Raw genomic sequence first — 17912 nt, 5'->3', positions numbered from 1 at the left:
TATCCCCTCCCTCAGTCCCCATCTCCGTCCCCTCGTTCCAACCCCATCTACCACCCAGTATCCGTCCTCAGTCCCATGCCCTCCAACAGCCCCCTACTCTGTCACCTCATTCCAACCCCCTCCCCACCCAGTCTTCGTCCTCAGTCCCGTGCCCTCCCCCAGCCCCCTACTCCGTCCCTTCCCCATGTTCCAATCCTCACCCTGTCCCCACGTTCCAATCTCCATCCTCATCCCATTCCCATGTTCCAATCCCCATCCCTGTCGCACGTCCATCCTCACCCCTCCTGTCCCGTCCCTGTCCCCACCCCTCCTGTCCCATCCCTACCCCACCCCTCCTGTCCCATCCCTACCCCACCTGCCCCTCCTGTTCCGTCCCTGTCTTCACCCCTCGTCCCGTCCCTGTCCTCACCCCTCGTTCCGACTCCTCCTGTCCTGTCCCGTCCCCTCCTCTCCCCACCCCTCAGGTCCCGTCCCTGTCCCCACCCCTCCTGTCCCCGGTCCTCGCTGCCATCGCGCTCCACCACGTGGGTTCCAATCTTTATTTTCGCTGATATTTTTTAAGCCGGATTTTATTTCGAGGCGGCGCTTCACCCAGAAGAGCGTCACAGTGACAGCCGGACCCACCGACCGGCTGCTTTTGTCTGCGTTCGGTTGTTTGAAGGCTGACTGAGGTTCTGATTCCACCCCCCTCCCCTCCCCTCCCCGCTCCGATGTTCCTCTCCGGGGTTGCGAGGTGGTGAGCGACCCGGTCCAATGTCTGGTGCATAGACTTTAGTTGTTGGTGATTTCGAGTGTGTGGTGTGTGAGGAGTGGGAGAGGAGAGAGGGGAAAGAGTGAGGGAGAAGGGGGGGTAGAGAGAGAAAGGGGAGGGGGAAGGGGAAGAGAGAGGGGAGGGGAAGAGAGAGGGGAAGAGAGAGGGGAGAGGGGAAGAGAGAGGGGAGAGGGTAAAGAGAGAGAGAGGGGAGAGGGTAAAGAGAGAGAGAGGGGAGGGGAAGAGGGGGAGGGGAGAGAGAGGGGGAGGGGGAGAGAGAGGGGGAGGGGAAAGAGAGAGGGGGGAGGGGAAAGAGAGAGGGGGGAGGGGAAGAGAGAGGGGGGAGGGGAAGAGAGAGGGGGAGGGGAAGAGAGAGGGGGAGGGGAAGAGAGAGGGGGAGGGGAAGAGAGAGGGGGAGGGGAAAGAGTGAGGGGGAAGAGAGAGAGAGAGAGAGAGAGGGGGGGGGAGTTGGGAAACACGATGAAGAAGTTGTACATCGGCAACCTGAGCCCGGCCGTCACCCTCGCTGACATCCAGCGCCTGTTCGGGGAGAGGAAGCTGTCGGTCGGACAAGTTCAGCTCAAGTGCGGCTACGCGTTCGCGGAGTGTCCCGACCAACCCGCGGCGATCAGGGTTATCGAGGCGCTGTCCGGTGAGTGAGGGCAGCGGCTCCCCGGGGGTGTGGGTGGGGGGAGGAGTGCTCGCCCCTGGCCACTGGAGCCCAGCTCTCCCGTCCCTCCCCTCTCTCCCCGGTTCCTGCCCACCCGACACCCCCCCTTCCCGCGGGCCGGCGACTCCAGGTGTGGGGCAGCCGCGGATTGGGGCCGGAGCCCGAAGCGCGGTCCCAGCTCCCTCATTGATTTTTCCGGGCATTTTTTGCTCCCGATTTTATTGCCGAACTGCGGGCGGAGTTGCGGCGTCGAGGAGCCCGCGGCTTGCAGCCCCGGGACGGTGGCTATCCTCGGACGAGGAGTCCAGACTTGTGAAGCAGCTGCTCGGGAGCAAAGTGGCCGCGAATCGGGACCGTGGAGGATCGGGCTAGGAGGGGCTGGACGGGCCGAGAAGTCCAGGCGTGCGTGCTCTACTGCCGTCCCACTCACATGCACGCCTCACGCACATGAACACACAGTTGCAATATACCCCTTCCCCCCCCCATCGCGCACTATTGAGCACCCATACACCCCCCCCGACCGCACACTATCGCCCCCCCCGACCGCACACTTTCGCCCCCCCCGACCGCACACTTTCGCCCCCCCCGACCGCACACTTTCGCCCCCCCCGACCGCACACTTTCGCCCCCCCCGACCGCACACTATCGCCCCCCCCGACCGCACACTTTCGCCCCCCCCGACCGCACACTATCGCCCCCCCACCGCACACTATCGCCCCCCCGACCGCACACTATCGCCCCCCCGACCGCACACTATCGCCCCCCCGACCGCACACTATCGCCCCCCCGACCGCACACTATCGCCCCCCCGACCGCACACTATCGCCCCCCCGACCGCACACTATCGCCCCCCCGACCGCACACTATCGCCCCCCCCGACCGCACACTATCGCCCCCCCCGACCGCACACTATCGCCCCCCCCGACCGCACACTATCGCCCCCCGACCGCACACTATCGCCCCCCGACCGCACACTATCGCCCCCCCGACCGCACACTATCGCCCCCCCGACCGCACACTATCGCCCCCCGACCGCACACTATCGCCCCCCCCACCGCACACTATCGCCCCCCCCACCGCACACTATCGCCCCCCCCACCGCACACTATCGCCCCCCCCACCGCACACTATCGCCCCCCCCACCGCACACTATCGCCCCCCCCACCGCACACTATCGCCCCCCCCCACCGCACACTATCGCCCCCCCCACCGCACACTATCGCCCCCCCCACCGCACACTATCGCCCCCCCCACCGCACACTATCGCCCCCCCCCACCGCACACTATCGCCCCCCCCACCGCACACTATCGCCCCCCCCACCGCACACTATCGCCCCCCCCACCGCACACTATCGCCCCCCCCACCGCACACTATCGCCCCCCCCACCGCACACTATCGCCCCCCCCACCGCACACTATCGCCCCCCCCACCGCACACTATCGCCCCCCCCACCGCACACTATCGCCCCCCCCACCGCACACTATCGCCCCCCCCACCGCACACTATCGCCCCCCCACCGCACACTATCGCCCCCCCCACCGCACACTATCGCCCCCCCCCACCGCACACTATCCCCCCCCCCACCGCACACTATCGCCCCCCCCCCTCCCGACAGCACAGACCCACACAGAAATACACGTGCTCAATGGTTTGTTCGAGGCCTCTGCAGTGAATGGACAGACTCAATGTCCAGTCACGGTCTGGCCCCAGATTGCCCTGTATAGGGAAAGGCCGATCGCATCCCGGCCGGGACTGTGCCGCTTGTGGTGGGATGGTACTTGGCTCCGTCCTGGCATCCAGGCGTGTGTGAGTCACCCAATGACACCTTGTCATTCCACAGGCAAAGTGGAGCTCCACGGCAAGGTGATCCAAGTAGACTACTCTGTCCCCAAGAAGCAGAGGTGAGCGACCTTTACTGCAGTGCACATTTGATCTCTGGTTTGATTAAGTCCCCCTCCTCCGTCAACTTCATAATTAGATTTGTGGGCCAGTGTAATCACAGCCCCCAAAGTCCTGTGTATTTAATGTATTAAAAATAACCCCAGTGCAAGTTTCAATCAAGGAACTGTGTGTTATCAAAGGGCAATAATGAGTTAGCAAACTTTTGAATGGTCTTATTTTAGAAGTGCAAGAGGGAGGAAAAATTGTTGAGGGAATATTATTTTCTATCTTCTGGAACAATCCAGTTGGCTCGTCTACCAAAGCTATATGGATGGATATGAAGAACAGGAAAGGTATGACCACACTCAGTGGGTTAGTATTATAGACCTCCTAATAGTCAACCAGAATTGGCAGAACAAATCTGTAGAGAGGTAGCAGACAGCTGCAGGAAACACAAGGTTGTGAAAGTGAAGGATATTATCTTTCCACATATCAACTGGGACTCCTATACTGTAAAAGGGCTGGATGGCTTGGAGTTTGTCAAATGCGTTCAGGAAAGTTTTCTAAATCAATATATAGCGGTACCAACTAGAGAGAGCGCAATACTGGATCTCCTTTTAGGGAACGAGACAAGACAGGTGATAAAAGTATGTGTTGGGGAACATTTTGGGTCCAGAGATCATAATGGCATTAGTTTCGAGTTAATTAGGGAGAAGGATTAGTCTGGGCCTCAGGTTGAGATTCTAAATTGGAGAAAGGCTAAATTTTGAGGAATGAGAAAGGATCTAGAATGTATGGATTGGAATAAATTGTTTTCCGGTAAGGATGTGCGAGGTAAGTGGATGATCTTCAAGGGCGACATTTTGAGAGTATGCAGTTTGTATGTTCCTGTCGGGATTAAAGGCAAGGTTCACATGCATAGGGAACCATGGTTTTCAAGGGATATTGGGGTTCTGGTTTGGAAGGTGCATAGCAGGTATAGGCAAAATGGAGTAAATGAAGTACTTGAGGAATATATTTAAAAAATGCAAGAAAAATTTCAAGAAAGAAATCAGGAAGGCTAAAATATAATGCGAAGGAAAATCCTAAGGGTTTCTACAGATATATTAAGAGCAGAAGGATAGTAAAGGACGAAATTGGTTCCCTTGAAGATCAGAGTGGTCGGCTTTGTATGGAGCAAAAAGAGATGAGGGAAATCTTAAATGTTTTTTTTCATCAGAATTCACTCAGGAAATGGGCACAGAGTCATGGGAAGTAAGGAAAACAAGCAGTGAGGTTATGGAACAGATTAAAATGCTTGGTGTCTTGAAGCAAATAAGGGTGGATAAATCCCCAGGGCCTGACCAGATGTTCCCTCGGATGTTGGCGGAGGCTAGTGTAGAAATTGCAGGGGGTCTGGCCGAAATATTTAAAATGTCCTTAGCCACGGGTGATATGCCAGAGGATTGGAGGGGAGCTCGTGTTGTTCCATTGTTTAAAAAAGGCTCCAAAAGTAACCCTGAAAAATATAGGGTGGTGAGCCTGACATTAATAGTAGGTAAATTATTGGAAGGTTTTCTAAGAGATCGGATATACGACTATTTGGATAACCATGACTGCTCTGGGATAGTCAATGTGACTTTATGCGTGTTAGATCGTGTTTAACCAATCTTAGTGAGTTTTTCAAGGAGGTTACCAGGAAAGGCTGAGAATGTTGTTGAGGTTCCACATGGGAGGTTAGTCAGGAAGGTTCAGACGCACGGTGAAGTGGTGAACTGGATTCGGCAATGGCTGGACGGGAGAAGCCAGAGAGTAGTGGTGGATGATTGCATCTCAGACTGGAGGCCTGTGACTAGTGGTGTGCCTCAGAAATCAGTGCTGGGACCATTGTTGTTTGTCGTCTATATTAATTAACTGGATAATAATGTGGTAAATTAGATTAGTAAATTGCAGATGACATTAAGATTGGAGGCATTGTGGACAGTGAAGAAAGAAGCGGCAGATTAACTACCACTCGGGCCCCAAGGCTTCCTCTGACCTTGCCTCCCACTCCACCCTTTGTTGAATAGAATAAAGCGATGTTGTTATGTTAAATAATCTGTAGTACAATGACACATGTAGAAGCAAGAAATTTAATTGTATCAGCAACCCTTTCCAGAAGTGCTTTAATGTCATCGTGTTCTGTCTGGTTTTATCAAGTAATCAAGCATGGACTTCACTTGAAAACAGTTGCAATTAAAACGAATGCCTTGCCTGTGCTTGGAGAATAGCACAGCCAACTTCTGGTTTTCTCGCTATTTGTAAGGGAGCGGTAAAACATGGACTTACTAAAGTAACGTTTCTGTTTACTGTCATATTTTACAGATTTCACAATACTAGCATTCATATTCCAACAGGCTTCACTCCCTGTCTTTAACCAGTATATGCGCATGTTAATGCCAACTCGTGACGTAATAATGTCGTCATGGTAAACACAATCTCATGGCTGCAGTACGAAGTCCTAAAAGCATTACTTCTAAATGTTTATATGTTTGGAGCCTAATTTAGAAAAACAAAATAGTATTTGTAATATTTCAAATATGAAAGAAATACATGCAAAGTACTGAAATATCATCCAAAATACTCACGTGTACACTCAATTTAAACCAGTGGTTCTCAACCTTTTTCTTTCCACTCACATCCCACTTTAAGTAATCCCTATGCCTTCGGTTCTCTGCGATTAGTAAAGGATTGCATAAAGTGGGATGTGAGTGGGAAGGGAAAGTTGAGAATCACTGCTCCAGACCCAATTGTTACTGAAATATTTTGCTTGAGTAAAATTGTCATTGGCCCATTTCCTTTGGAGTTCTGAAACCCTGCACATAATGAGTCAATTAGGGACAATTAAAATAGGTTTTCAAACCTTTTTCTTTCTACTCACATCCCACCTTAAGGAATCCATTACTGATCACAGAGCACCGATGGCATAAGGATTACTTAAACTGGTATGTGAGTGGAAAGGAAAAAGAGTTGAGAACCAGTGAAATTTTAAAAAATTTTTTGCTCTCAAACCCCACTTTCTCCCAGACTTAAGCCTACTCAGCCTAATGGTTAATCCGCCACTGGAAGAAGGTTTTCAAAGCTTGCAAAGGGATCTGGATCAGCTGGTAAAGTGGGTTGTAAAGTTTTTTGACATATTGGCCTTCCTAAATCAAAGTATTGAGTACAGGAGTTGGGATGTTATAGTAAAGTTGTATAAGAAATTAGTGAGGCCAATTTTGGAAAATTGTGTGCAGTTTTGGTCACCTAACTACAGGAAAGATATCAATAAGACTGAAAGAGTACAGAGAAGATTTACTAGGATGTTGTCCGGACTTCAGGGACTAAGTTACAGGGAAAGGTTAAGCAGGTTAGGACTTTATTCCCTGGAGTGTAGAAGAATAAGGGGAGAAATTTATAGAGGTATTTAAAATTATGAAGGGAAATAGACAGAGTAAATGTAGGTAGGCTTTTTCCACTGAGGGTGGGTTAGATTCAAACAAGAGGACATGAGTTAAGGGTGAAAAGGGAAAAAGTTTAGGGGAATCATGAGGGGGAATTTCTTCACTCAGAGAGTGGTGGGAGTGTGGAACGAGCTGCCAGCTAAAGTGGAAGATGAGGGCTCAATTTTTGACATTTAAGGAAAATTTGGACAGACATAAGGATGGGAGAGGTATGGAGGGTGATGGACTGGGTGCAGGACAGTGGGATAGGCAAGAAAATGTGGTTTAGCACAGGCTGAAAGAGCAGAGATGTAAAACTGATTTTATGCCTTTTTAATTGTTTTCCTAAAATGGTAGGAATTGTGTTTATTGGCAGCAACCTGTATTAACTGAATTGATTTGAGAGATTCAATCCAAAAAATTCGAAACCCCCTCTATTATCCACCCTTAAAACTTATTTCAGGTACACAATCCTTTATCCGGACATCTATAATCTAGGAAGCTCCAAAATTCGGCAAGTGGGGAGAGAGATGGCAGTGTGAGTCAGGTGGGCGAGGTGGAGAGACTGGCGGCGCGGGGGGTGGGGGAGACCGGCGGCGCGAGTCAGGTGAGCAGGGGGGGAGGGGAGAGAGGTAGCGCGACTGGAAGGAGTTGGGGGTGGATATGGTAGCACAGTTCAGGTGGGCTTAAATCTGGCTTTCCGAAATTCGGAACACACTGTCCCCCAAAGGTTCTGGATAAAGGCTTGTGTGTAATTCGGTTTGAAATCCTTGACCACCGCTCCCCAGGCAGAAAGATCATGTTTCCTTCTGATGCATCACATCACAAATAAAGGACAAAAGGCTTCTGGTCAAGATTTGCCCTGGCACTGGACATTTTAAAAGTTTCCCAATTGTCTCTGATTAATGCCCCAGGACTTTAATAAATATAATGTTTATCTGGGAATAGGGAATACATCATAGAATGTGTCAGAGCAGCAGGGTGACCTGTTGGGAGAGAGTCATTTTAGTAAACCACTAGTCATTTTGTAAACCATGTGATTGTAAATGCAGTCATTTTATTATAAACTATTTATATGCACATACATTTATGCACAAAATGACTGCATTTGCAACCACAATTTAAAAAAAATAAAATAACTTTGTACATGTGTATTTTGCATGTATGTAGATGTATGGAGCATTTATGCACATGTCATATCTCGGCCTGCGTGTGTGTGTGCTTGTCTGCATATGTACGTGCGTGTGCGCACGTGTCTGCGTAATGATGGCGTGTTGTGAAGGTGCCAACATCCTTGTGTTTGTACGATATATTTTAAAACTGATATTATAACCCTATTCTGATGGGTAGCAGATGGGAATTTGAAAATGAAAGATTGACTTTAAAGGACTGTGGTTGTGTGCTTGTGTTTGTCGGACGTGGGGCACCTCAGGGTAAGTTGTCCTTGCTGTTGGGGTGTTTCTGTCAACCAAGATGAAAGATTTCTTGGGACCTGTTGTATCTGTGTTTCGGATTCCATTCCCCACCATATCTCAGCAGTGATCTACACTGTTCACATTACTTATACAGATCTGCCCCTACTATTGATATTTCTTGAACTCCTCTGTAAAGCCTGAATAAGCATGGGTGGGATCATTTCAAAGAGTGGGTGTGCGAGAGCATTTTCATGACATTGGTCTTGAGCTGTGAGTCATGTTGTGTTTGGTGTTGCTCAGATGCAGGGGTGGGAGCAGGACACTGGTAGCAACTAAATATTGGTAACTCCAGGTTGAAAAGTTGGTACTCTGCTGGAGACACCCCACCCCATTCACAGTGCCTGATATGTCCGTTCAGTACCTTACTGTTGCAGGCATCAGTCACACCTCCTCTTAAAAAAAGAACCACAACTCGCACAATTTTCTTTTTTTTTGGGAATACATATCTGGACCGAAAAGGAATCAGGATGTGGGAATTGTATGTGAAATGAGATCGTTCATTGTGGCATTAAAAAAAACTGAAAGCAGAACAGTATGCACGGCACAGTATGACATGGTAACTAAACAGGAGGTGAGGTATCTGAAACATCATTGATTGCCCAGCTTGGAGTATGAAGATGCTTCCTTGTTAGGGTATAAACAGAAGTGATTCATGTTGAAGCTTTGCTGAGATCTTTGAAATTGACATTTTCATACAAAGGATACATTGCAGAAAATGTATGGCCTTTTTATGAATGAGATGGGAATTCTAGAACAGGTTTTTTGAGGACAGGTGAGAGAGTGGAGATGTTGGAATCTGGAGCAAAACACAGTCTGCTGGAGGATCTCGAGCAGCGTCAGTGGGTGAAGGATGGGTCAAGAGTTCTGGCCCTTGATGTTGGTCCATTCTTTCTCTCCACTAAAGCTGCTCGACCCACTGAACTCCAGCAGAGGTGCTGCAAACATTTATATTTAAAAAAGTGCTTTTCTTTTATCGAGAGTGTGGCATTTATTGTGGCATTTATTCTGCTCGTTTTACACACCAAACCAGAGTTGGTTCCACTTTGTCAATGTATATATTTTCTGTGCTTGTGACGGAGAGGATATTTGACTGTGCAATTTAGGATTTTATTTTAAAGAGAGTACCAAGTTTTTATTTTGAAGAGGAGGTGCTTTATATATTTATAAAAACAGACCGAAATGCTGGAGAAGCTCAGCTGGTCTGGCAGATAATGTTTTGGCTGAGCCCTTGTGGAGGGCGGGCCAAATTCCTCCGGCTTTCCCGTGTGTTTTTACTACAATCGCAGCATCTGCAGTTTTGTGTTTGTACCTGCTTTATCTGTGAGAACATATATTACTGGTTAAAGAACCTGGAGTTCATTGAGATTCTGGAACCTGCAACTTTATTTAAAAGTTCTCTGAGGACAATTCTGTTTTTAATGTATGCTGTTTGACTTTTTTTAAAAAATACTGGAGTGTCTCAAAATTGTCTTCCTGTGACCGGGGATGAAATCCAGTTGGAAGAACTAGTGCAGAGCCATCTTAATGGTCGGTGGCCTGGTTCGCCTTCGGTATCTGCAGAACTTGAATCTCCACCCAACGCCATGAGATGTTTCACTCAGCTTGAAGAACTTGAGTGAGTGTTTCAGTGCACCAGCTGAGATGACAAATTTCCTTCCTCTGTTCAGTTTCAGAAATGATTATTATTTTCCCAATTCTTATCCTTTTAAAAAGAAAGATCTTACGGGGAATATAGAAGCTTTGAGGTCAGCTCTGCTAGCTCGGGCGGCTGTGGAGGCCAGGTCGTTGGGTGTGTTTGGGACAGAGATCGATAGGTATCTGATTAGTCAGGGTGTCAAGGGTTATGGGGAGAAGGCAGGGGAGAATGGATCAGCTCATGATGGAATGGCAGAGCAGACTCGTCGGGCCAGATGGCCTACTTCAGCTCCTTATGGTCTAAATCACTACAAAAATGTGATTCAAATTCCTTACCCAAAAAAAGATTGTTCAGACACTTTTTATGAAAAGGTATCTTGAGTGCATTAAATATTCCGCACTATAGCTAAGTATTTATCAGTTATAAACTGCAGAGATCAGTCACAAGAGAAAATTAGTTTCCAGATTGTAAACATTTAGTTCCAGCCTCCCCCTTTCAAATAGGTAAATTCCTTGCCACTGGCTGCGTGTAGCTCAGAGTAAACAATCGGTTTGATGCAAGGGGATGAAATCTTCGACATATTTCTGAGGCCAGGACAGTCCTGTGATTTATGCTGAGTGAGTTCATTTGCAGTGTGCATCTGTTCCCTGAAGACGAGAGCTTGACCTGGACTGGCCTAGCCTCGGTGCCTGAATTCTCATGGTGGTGGCTTGCGAGCTTCCTGTTGTGCAGTTGAAAATGGTGGTATAAGATTGACTTACTCGGCAACAATTGCAAACCTCGTCCTTCAAGAAAAGCAGTTGTGCATTTACAATTTGCAAATGGAGGGTGATGAAGTGAGAAGAGATGTTGGAGGGGTGCCTTTGTGGGGCAGGATAGATGGCGCCTGAACCTCACCAGAGCACAAGGTGCATCCTAAGACGAAATGGTCACTAACCTGGCCAGGGGCTGTAAATGTAGGTGGCACTGGGCTTTTCGCTGAGTTGGCAGGCGGGGGAAGGCACAGTGCACTCCTGGGAACTCTCTTCTGTGGGCTTCATGTGATTTTAAATTAGAAGATTCCAGAAATGCAGCTGACAGTCAAAAGGCAAGTTAGCTCTTCTTGGTTTTCTTTTTGGAGTTTCAGAGAGGGGGATTTCTCCCTTATTCTGTGCATTAGATCCTTGTGCATTTCCACCAGCTTTGCTTTCACAAGTTTTCCAGCGCTGGTCAATTCATAAAATGCACTCCATCTGAATTTTAAACCCTCCTTACAGTTTTACTCTCAAGTTTCCGACTTGTAGCCAGCTTTCCCAATTTCAAGGGTTCCCGCAGGAGGAAAGGATTTTTATTTGGACCTCAAATTTACTCCTTTTATTATACTCCAACCAAAAATACAATTTAACTCAAAATAAAGTTTATTGATGTGTATAAATATAAATATTAAATGCCTGTTCATGAGTAGCACAGAGTTGTAGGCTCTCATCCTTGGTCGTGCGTTCTATCTGGTGAGTTCAGGTTGTTTATCTGGTTATCAGTGAGGTTTAAACTGGATTCGTGCTTGAAGGTTCAAGGTTCCATTTATTGACATTGATAATTCATAAAAATGTAATGTACATGATGTACATCAACCTTTGTCTGCTATAAGGCAAACCGAGTCGCCATGAGCATTGCCCCGGTGCCCTCTAATAATAGGAATCCCTTCGGAGACACTGAGCGTCCATGGATTCACCTCCATTGAACAGACTCCTGTTCGATTCGTCAGTGACCCGAGCTCCAGATCCCAACCTCCAATTAAAATAAGGGAGCCTTCAGCACCCGAGGCTCTTCGGGAGCCCTTCCTGCCCTCAGCACCCTCTCGAATCCCGGTTCCACTACCTGGTTTCCACGAGCCAGTCTCTGGCAACCGGCTGCCTGCGTGGGGCCCCTTACTGGTTTACCACCATGGTCGCCCTCCTGTAGGGTCGTCTGTCAGGCTTCTACTGCTCAACAGTGGGGGGGGGGGGTGTTTTCTTTGTTTCTGGTGCCCTGCGCTGGTCATCTGTTACCCATGGAGCCTGCAAATCGTTGTGGAACGCTGCCTGGCACAGGCACCGCCATCTTGGGCACAGGATGTTAAATTAAAAAAAAAACACCGTCAGCTCCTTCAATGGACCGATTAAAGACTGTGCGGAGCCATCAGCATCAAGGCCAGGCAGAAGGACCCAGCAGGGCAATGCTGTGTCTCCGCCCTCCCTGGTCCGCAATGCCAGTTGGTGATTTGATGTTGTTCCATTACGGTTCAGGCGGTGAAAGCTGTTACATTTTAGGGATTATAACTTCCCAGAATTTTCTCAGAGCACGCCCATGCTCGGCATTCTGTCCCAAGGTCTATTGGCCTGAAACTCACCTCTGTTTCTCACCCAGAGGAGCTGCCTCGCCTGCAAAGTCTTGCTGGCATCTGTTTTAATTCCCCTCTTAGTTGCTTTCTTGGACTGTCTTTTCTAAGTTGACGACAGTTTTGAAGATCCTTGGCAAGTCCTGGAGGAATGACACTAAAAGTGCAGGATCAATTGGTTAAATTTAAAGATTTGCATTTCATAATTTCTCTAATTTTAGAGAATGCAGTTGAAGAAAAAGCCACAGGGTAGAATTCAACCATAATGTCTGCAGACGGCGGGGTCCAGGGCAACACACAACCATATTGGAGAAACTCAGCAGGTCACGCAGCATCCTGGGTAAAGGGTCACCAGTGTTTCGGCCTGAATTTTCCTGATTTCGACCACCTTTCACTTCCTCTGGATGTCGCGTGACCTGCTGAGTGTCCCCAGCAGCTCTGTGAAGGAGTGTGGGATTGCTATTCAGCATGCTGGATGTGTCAGACTGAACTGTCTGCAAACTTTAAAACAATTTTAGTCAATTCCGTGTTGATTGAGAAAGGATCTGGAAAGTGAGAAAATGGATAAATTTATTTAAATTTAAATTTAGACCTTAGCAGACCCTTCCAGCCCATGAGCCTGTGCCACCTAACTAGCCTACAACCTCTGGTGGGAGGAAACCGGAGCCCTCAGAGGAAACCTCGCGCAGACACCAGGGAGAGCGTACAAACTCCTGACAGACGGCGCTGGATTCGAACCCAGTTTTCTGGCGCTATGACAGCGTTGTGCTAATCACGAAGCCAACTGGGCTGCCCTATTTTTCCAAAAGGAGAGGAATGGAAATATGATCAATTTTCTGTCTTGGGCTTTGCCAAAATGAATCGACCAAAAAAGAAATCCAAAAAATTAGTTTTAACAGGCTATTGCTGTCTGAATTCAGAATAGTGAAGATCGAGGTTTAAATTTGTTTTCTCTTGGACAGGACGCACAATGGGAAATAAACAATGGAAGTTAAATTAAATGTGATGTGTTCCCAGCAGCAACTCTGCTAATTGAACACTGCAGTGCTCTGGTAAAATGATTTGGTCGCTCCATTTGAACCAGCGCTGACAAACCTACTCTGAACGTTAGCATGACCTGTTTTGGTGGTGGTGGGGGGGCGGGGGGGGGGGTGGTGATATCATACGATTCAGCAGGATTGAAAACACTAGGCTCAGAGTGGCAGTGTGAAGCTGCGCAGTTTTCTGGAAGCAGATTTATTTTTAGTCAGAACTTTACTGTGATTCATAATTTTATAATGAATATTAGCTGTTGAGTTTAATAGCACAAAATTCAGGGAGGATGTCATTGTTGGAGTGGCCCTGGGCTTCACTGGGGGGTGAGGAATGAAGCGACGAGAGCTACCCCTAACATGACGCTGACCCCACAGGAACGATCTCTCACACGGAGCCTACCCCCGGAAGTGCCAACTCCACAAGAACTAACCCTAACCTAAACTCCATGGGACCTTTGACTGTAGGTGCGTACGTACGTTTGTGTGTGCGTGTGCGTGTTTGTGCATGTATGTGTCTGTTTGTATGTGTGTGTCTACGTGGTTCTGCATGTGGTTGTGCGTGGATCTGTGTGTGTGCGCGTGTGTGTCTGGGTTTGTGTATGTGTCTGTGTGTGGGGATGTTCAGGGTTTAGAATTCCATTGTGAGGTTCAGAGCAGCATCGGTGAAGGGTAATGTGAAGGAGACGAGGAGACTGTCCATGTGCACTGCTGTCATTTTATATGTCCAAGCAGAATGGTGAACTTGAAGTCCGTGGGATTAGAGGGGCTTGGGGACGATTGAGGATGATGATGAGTTTATTGTCATACACACTGTACAATGCACAGAGGCCCCAACAAACTGACATGCCACAGCTGAACAGGGACCTGTAAAGAAAAAACTAGTACGGTAAACTTAACTGAAAGAGACAATAAATACACAAGATAGATATAAATATTCACATAAGCCAGGGGCAAAAAAAAAGTGCCTTGTAATGGAGCAGGGGGTCAATCTGTGGTATCCCTGATGAGTGTAAAAGGGGAGGTCAAGAGGCTGATCGGTGTTGGAGAGAAACTCTTCTTGAATCTGCTGGTCTTCAGGCTCCTGTACCTGCTGCACAAAGGGAGTATGAGAAGAGGCTGTGACCAAGGAGATGGGAGTGATTCATGGTGTTGGCTGCTTTTTTAAGGCAGCACTTCACACAGATGTGTCTGCCATGGATAAGAGGTGATGCACCTGGCCATGTGCACAACATTCCGAGTTCTTGTGCAGTCAAATTCTGGGATCAGGGAGCGATGGAAGTGCAGAGAACAGTGTCTGAAAACACAGACCTGGGACAGTGTGACAGAGGGGAATATGAGTGGATTGGAAGGGACGGGTCTGTCACTGTGTAACACTGGAGTACGGTACTGGTGGGGATGGGTCTGTCACTGTGTAACACTGGGGTACAGTACTGGTGGGGATGGGACTGAAAGTGTGTAACACTGGGGTACCGTACTGGTGGGGACGGGTCTGTCACTGTGTAACACTGGGGTACCGTACTGGTGGGGACGGGTCTGTCACTGTGTAACACTGGGGCACAGTATTGGTGGGGACGAGTCTGTCACTGTGTAACACTGGGGTACCGTACTGGTGGGGACGGGTCTGTCACTGTGTAACACTGGGGTGCTGTACTGGTGGGGACGGGTCTGTCACTGTGTAACACTGGGGTACAGTACTGGTGGGGACGGTTCTGTCACTGTAACACTGGGGTACAGTACTGGTGGGGACGGGTCTGTCGTTGTTTAACACTGGGGTACAGTACTGGTGGGGACGGGTCTGTCACTGTGTAACACTGGGGTACGGTACTGGTGGGGACGGGTCTGTTACTGTATAACACTGGAGCACAGTACTGGTGGGGACGGCTCTGTCGCTGTGTAACACTCGGGTACGGTACTGGCTGGGACGGGTCTGTTACTGTGTAACACTGGGGCACAGTACTGGTGGGGACAGGTCTGTCACTGTGTAACACTGGGGTACAGTACTAGTGGGGACGGGTCTGTTACTGTATAACATTGGGGCACAGTATTGGTGGGGACGGGTCTGTCACTGTATGTGGGGGTAGTGGCGGGGACAGGTCTGTCACTGTGTAACACTGGAGTACGGTACTGGTGGGGATGGGTCTGTCACTGTGTAACACTGGGGTACAGTACTAGTGGGGATGGGACTGAAAGTGTGTAACACTGGGGTACCGTACTGGTGGGGACGGGTCTGTCACTGTGTAACACTGGGGCACAGTATTGGTGGGGACGAGTCTGTCACTGTGTAACACTGGGGTACCGTACTGGTGGGGACGGGTCTGTCACTGTGTAACACTGGGGTACAGTACTGGTGGGGACGGGTCTGTCACTGTGTAACACTGGGGTACAGTACTGGTGGGGACGGGTCTGTCACTGTGTAACACTGGGGTGCTGTACTGGTGGGGACGGGTCTGTCACTGTGTAACACTGGGGTACAGTACTGGTGGGGACAGGTCTGTCACTGTGTAACACTGGGGTACAGTACTAGTGGGGACGGGTCTGTTACTGTATAACATTGGGGCACAGTATTGGTGGGGACGGGTCTATCGCTGTGTAACACTGGGGTACGGTACTGGTGGGGACGGGTCTGTCACTGTATAACACTGGAGCACAGTACTGGTGGGGATGGGTCTGTCACTGTATGTGGGGGTAGTGGCGGGGACAGGTCTGTCACTGTGTAACACTGGAGTACGGTACTGGTGGGGATGGGTCTGTCACTGTGTAACACTGGGGTACAGTACTAGTGGGGATGGGACTGAAAGTGTGTAACACTGGGCTACCGTACTGGTGGGGACGGGTCTGTCACTGTGTAACACAGGGGCACAGTATTGGTGGGGACGAGTCTGTCACTGTGTAACACTGGGGTACCGTACTGGTGGGGACGGGTCTGTCACTGTGTAACACTGGGGTACAGTACTGGTGGGGACGGGTCTGTCGCTGTATAACACTGGGGTACGGTACTGGCTGGGACGGGTCTGTTACTGTGTAACACTGGGGCACAGTACTGGTGGGGACGGGTCTGTCGCTGTGTAACACTGGGGTACAGTACTAGTGGGGACGGGTCTGTTACTGTATAACATTGGGGCACAGTATTGGTGGGGACGGGTCTGTCGCTGTGTAACACTGGGGTACGGTACTGGTGGGGACGGGTCTGTCACTGTATAACCCTGGGGCACAGTACTGGTGGGGATGTGTCTGTCACTGTATGTGGGGGTAGTGGCGGGGACAGGTCTGTCACTGTGTAACACTGGGGTACAGTACTGGTGGGGACTGGTCTGTCGCTGTGTAACACTGGGGTACAGTTCTGGTGGGGACGGGTCTGTCACTGTGTAACACTGGGGTACAGTACTGGTGGGGACGGGTCTGTCACTGTGTAACACTGGGGTACAGTACTGGTGGGGACGGGTCTGTCACTGTGTAACACAGGGGTACAGTACTGGTGGGGACGGGTCTGTCACTGTGTAACACTGGGGTACAGTACTGGTGGGGACAGGTCTGTTGCTGTGTAACACTGGGGTACAGTTCTGGTGGGGACGGGTCTGTCACTGTGTAACACTGGGGTGCTGTACTGGTGGGGATCGGTCTGTCACTGTGTAACACTGGGGTACAGTACTGGTGGGGACGGGTCTGTCACTGTGTAACACTGGGGTACAGTACTGGTGGGGACGGGTCTGTCACTGTGTAACACTGGGGTACAGTACTGGTGGGGACGGATCTGTCGCTGTGTAACACTGTGGTACAGTACTGGTGGGGATGGGACTGTCAGTGTCTAGCACTGGGGTACAGTACTGGTGGGAATGGTCTGTCGTTGTATAACACTGGGGTACCGTAGTGGCGGGGACGGGTCTGTTACTGTGTAACACTGGGGTACAGTACTGGTGGGGATGGGTCTGTCACTGTGTAACACTGGGGTATCGTACTGGTGGGGATGGGTCTGTCACTGTGTAATACTGGGGTACGGTACTGGTGGGGACGGGTCTGTTGCTGTGTAACACTGGGGTACAGTACTGGTGGGGACGGGTCTGTCGCTGTGTAACACTGGGGTACAGTACTGTTGGGGACGGGTCTGTCACTGTGTAACACTGGGGTGCTGTACTGGTGGGGACGGGTGTGTCACAGTGTAACACTGGGGTACAGTACTGGTGGGGACGGGTCTGTCACTGTAACACTGGGGTACAGTACTGGTGGGGACGGGTCTGTCGCTGTGTAACACTGGGGTACAGTACTGGTGGGGACGGGTCTGTCGCTGTGTAACACTGGGGTACGGTACTGGTGGGGACGGGTCTGTCGCTGTGTAACACTGGGGTACAGTACTGGTGGGGACGGGTCTGTCGCTGTGTAACACTGGGGTACAGTACTGGTGGGGACGGGTCTGTCGCTGTGTAATACTGGGGTACAGTACTGGTGTGGACGGGTCTGTCGCTGTGTAACACTGGGGTACAGTTCTTGTGGGGACAGGTCTGTCCCTGTGTAACACTGGGGTATAGTACTGGAGGGGACGGGTCTGTCCCTGTGTAACACTGGGGTACAGTACTGGAGGGGACGGGTCTGTCCCTGTGTAACACTGGGGTACAGTACTGGAGGGGACGGGTCTGTCCCTGTGTAACACTGGGGTACAGTACTAGAGGGGAC

At 49.9% G+C, this 17912-nt stretch overlaps 1 protein-coding gene across 4 annotated transcripts in view; it reads left to right on the top strand.

Annotated features, from left to right (window-relative positions):
- Positions 1-1196: 1196 nt before the first annotated feature.
- The window catches only part of LOC138761614 (insulin-like growth factor 2 mRNA-binding protein 2), a 77516-nt gene continuing 60800 nt past the window's right edge, over positions 1197-17912 (top strand). For 2 of the 4 annotated variants that reach the window (XM_069934018.1, XM_069934017.1), the window contains exons 1-2: positions 1197-1403; positions 3263-3323. In XM_069934018.1, the coding sequence (XP_069790119.1) occupies positions 1232-1403; positions 3263-3323 (233 nt within the window). In that variant the 5' untranslated portion in view covers positions 1197-1231. The remainder of the gene's footprint in view (positions 1404-3262; positions 3324-17912) is intronic. The other 2 variants (XM_069934019.1, XM_069934016.1) reach the window with 2 other exon arrangements.

This window comes from Narcine bancroftii, chromosome 4 (assembly GCF_036971445.1).
Source record: "Narcine bancroftii isolate sNarBan1 chromosome 4, sNarBan1.hap1, whole genome shotgun sequence".
NCBI classification, from domain to species: domain Eukaryota; kingdom Metazoa; phylum Chordata; class Chondrichthyes; order Torpediniformes; family Narcinidae; genus Narcine; species Narcine bancroftii.
Note: the sequence above shows the minus strand (reverse complement) of the source record. Positions and strands in the feature narration are given on the sequence as shown.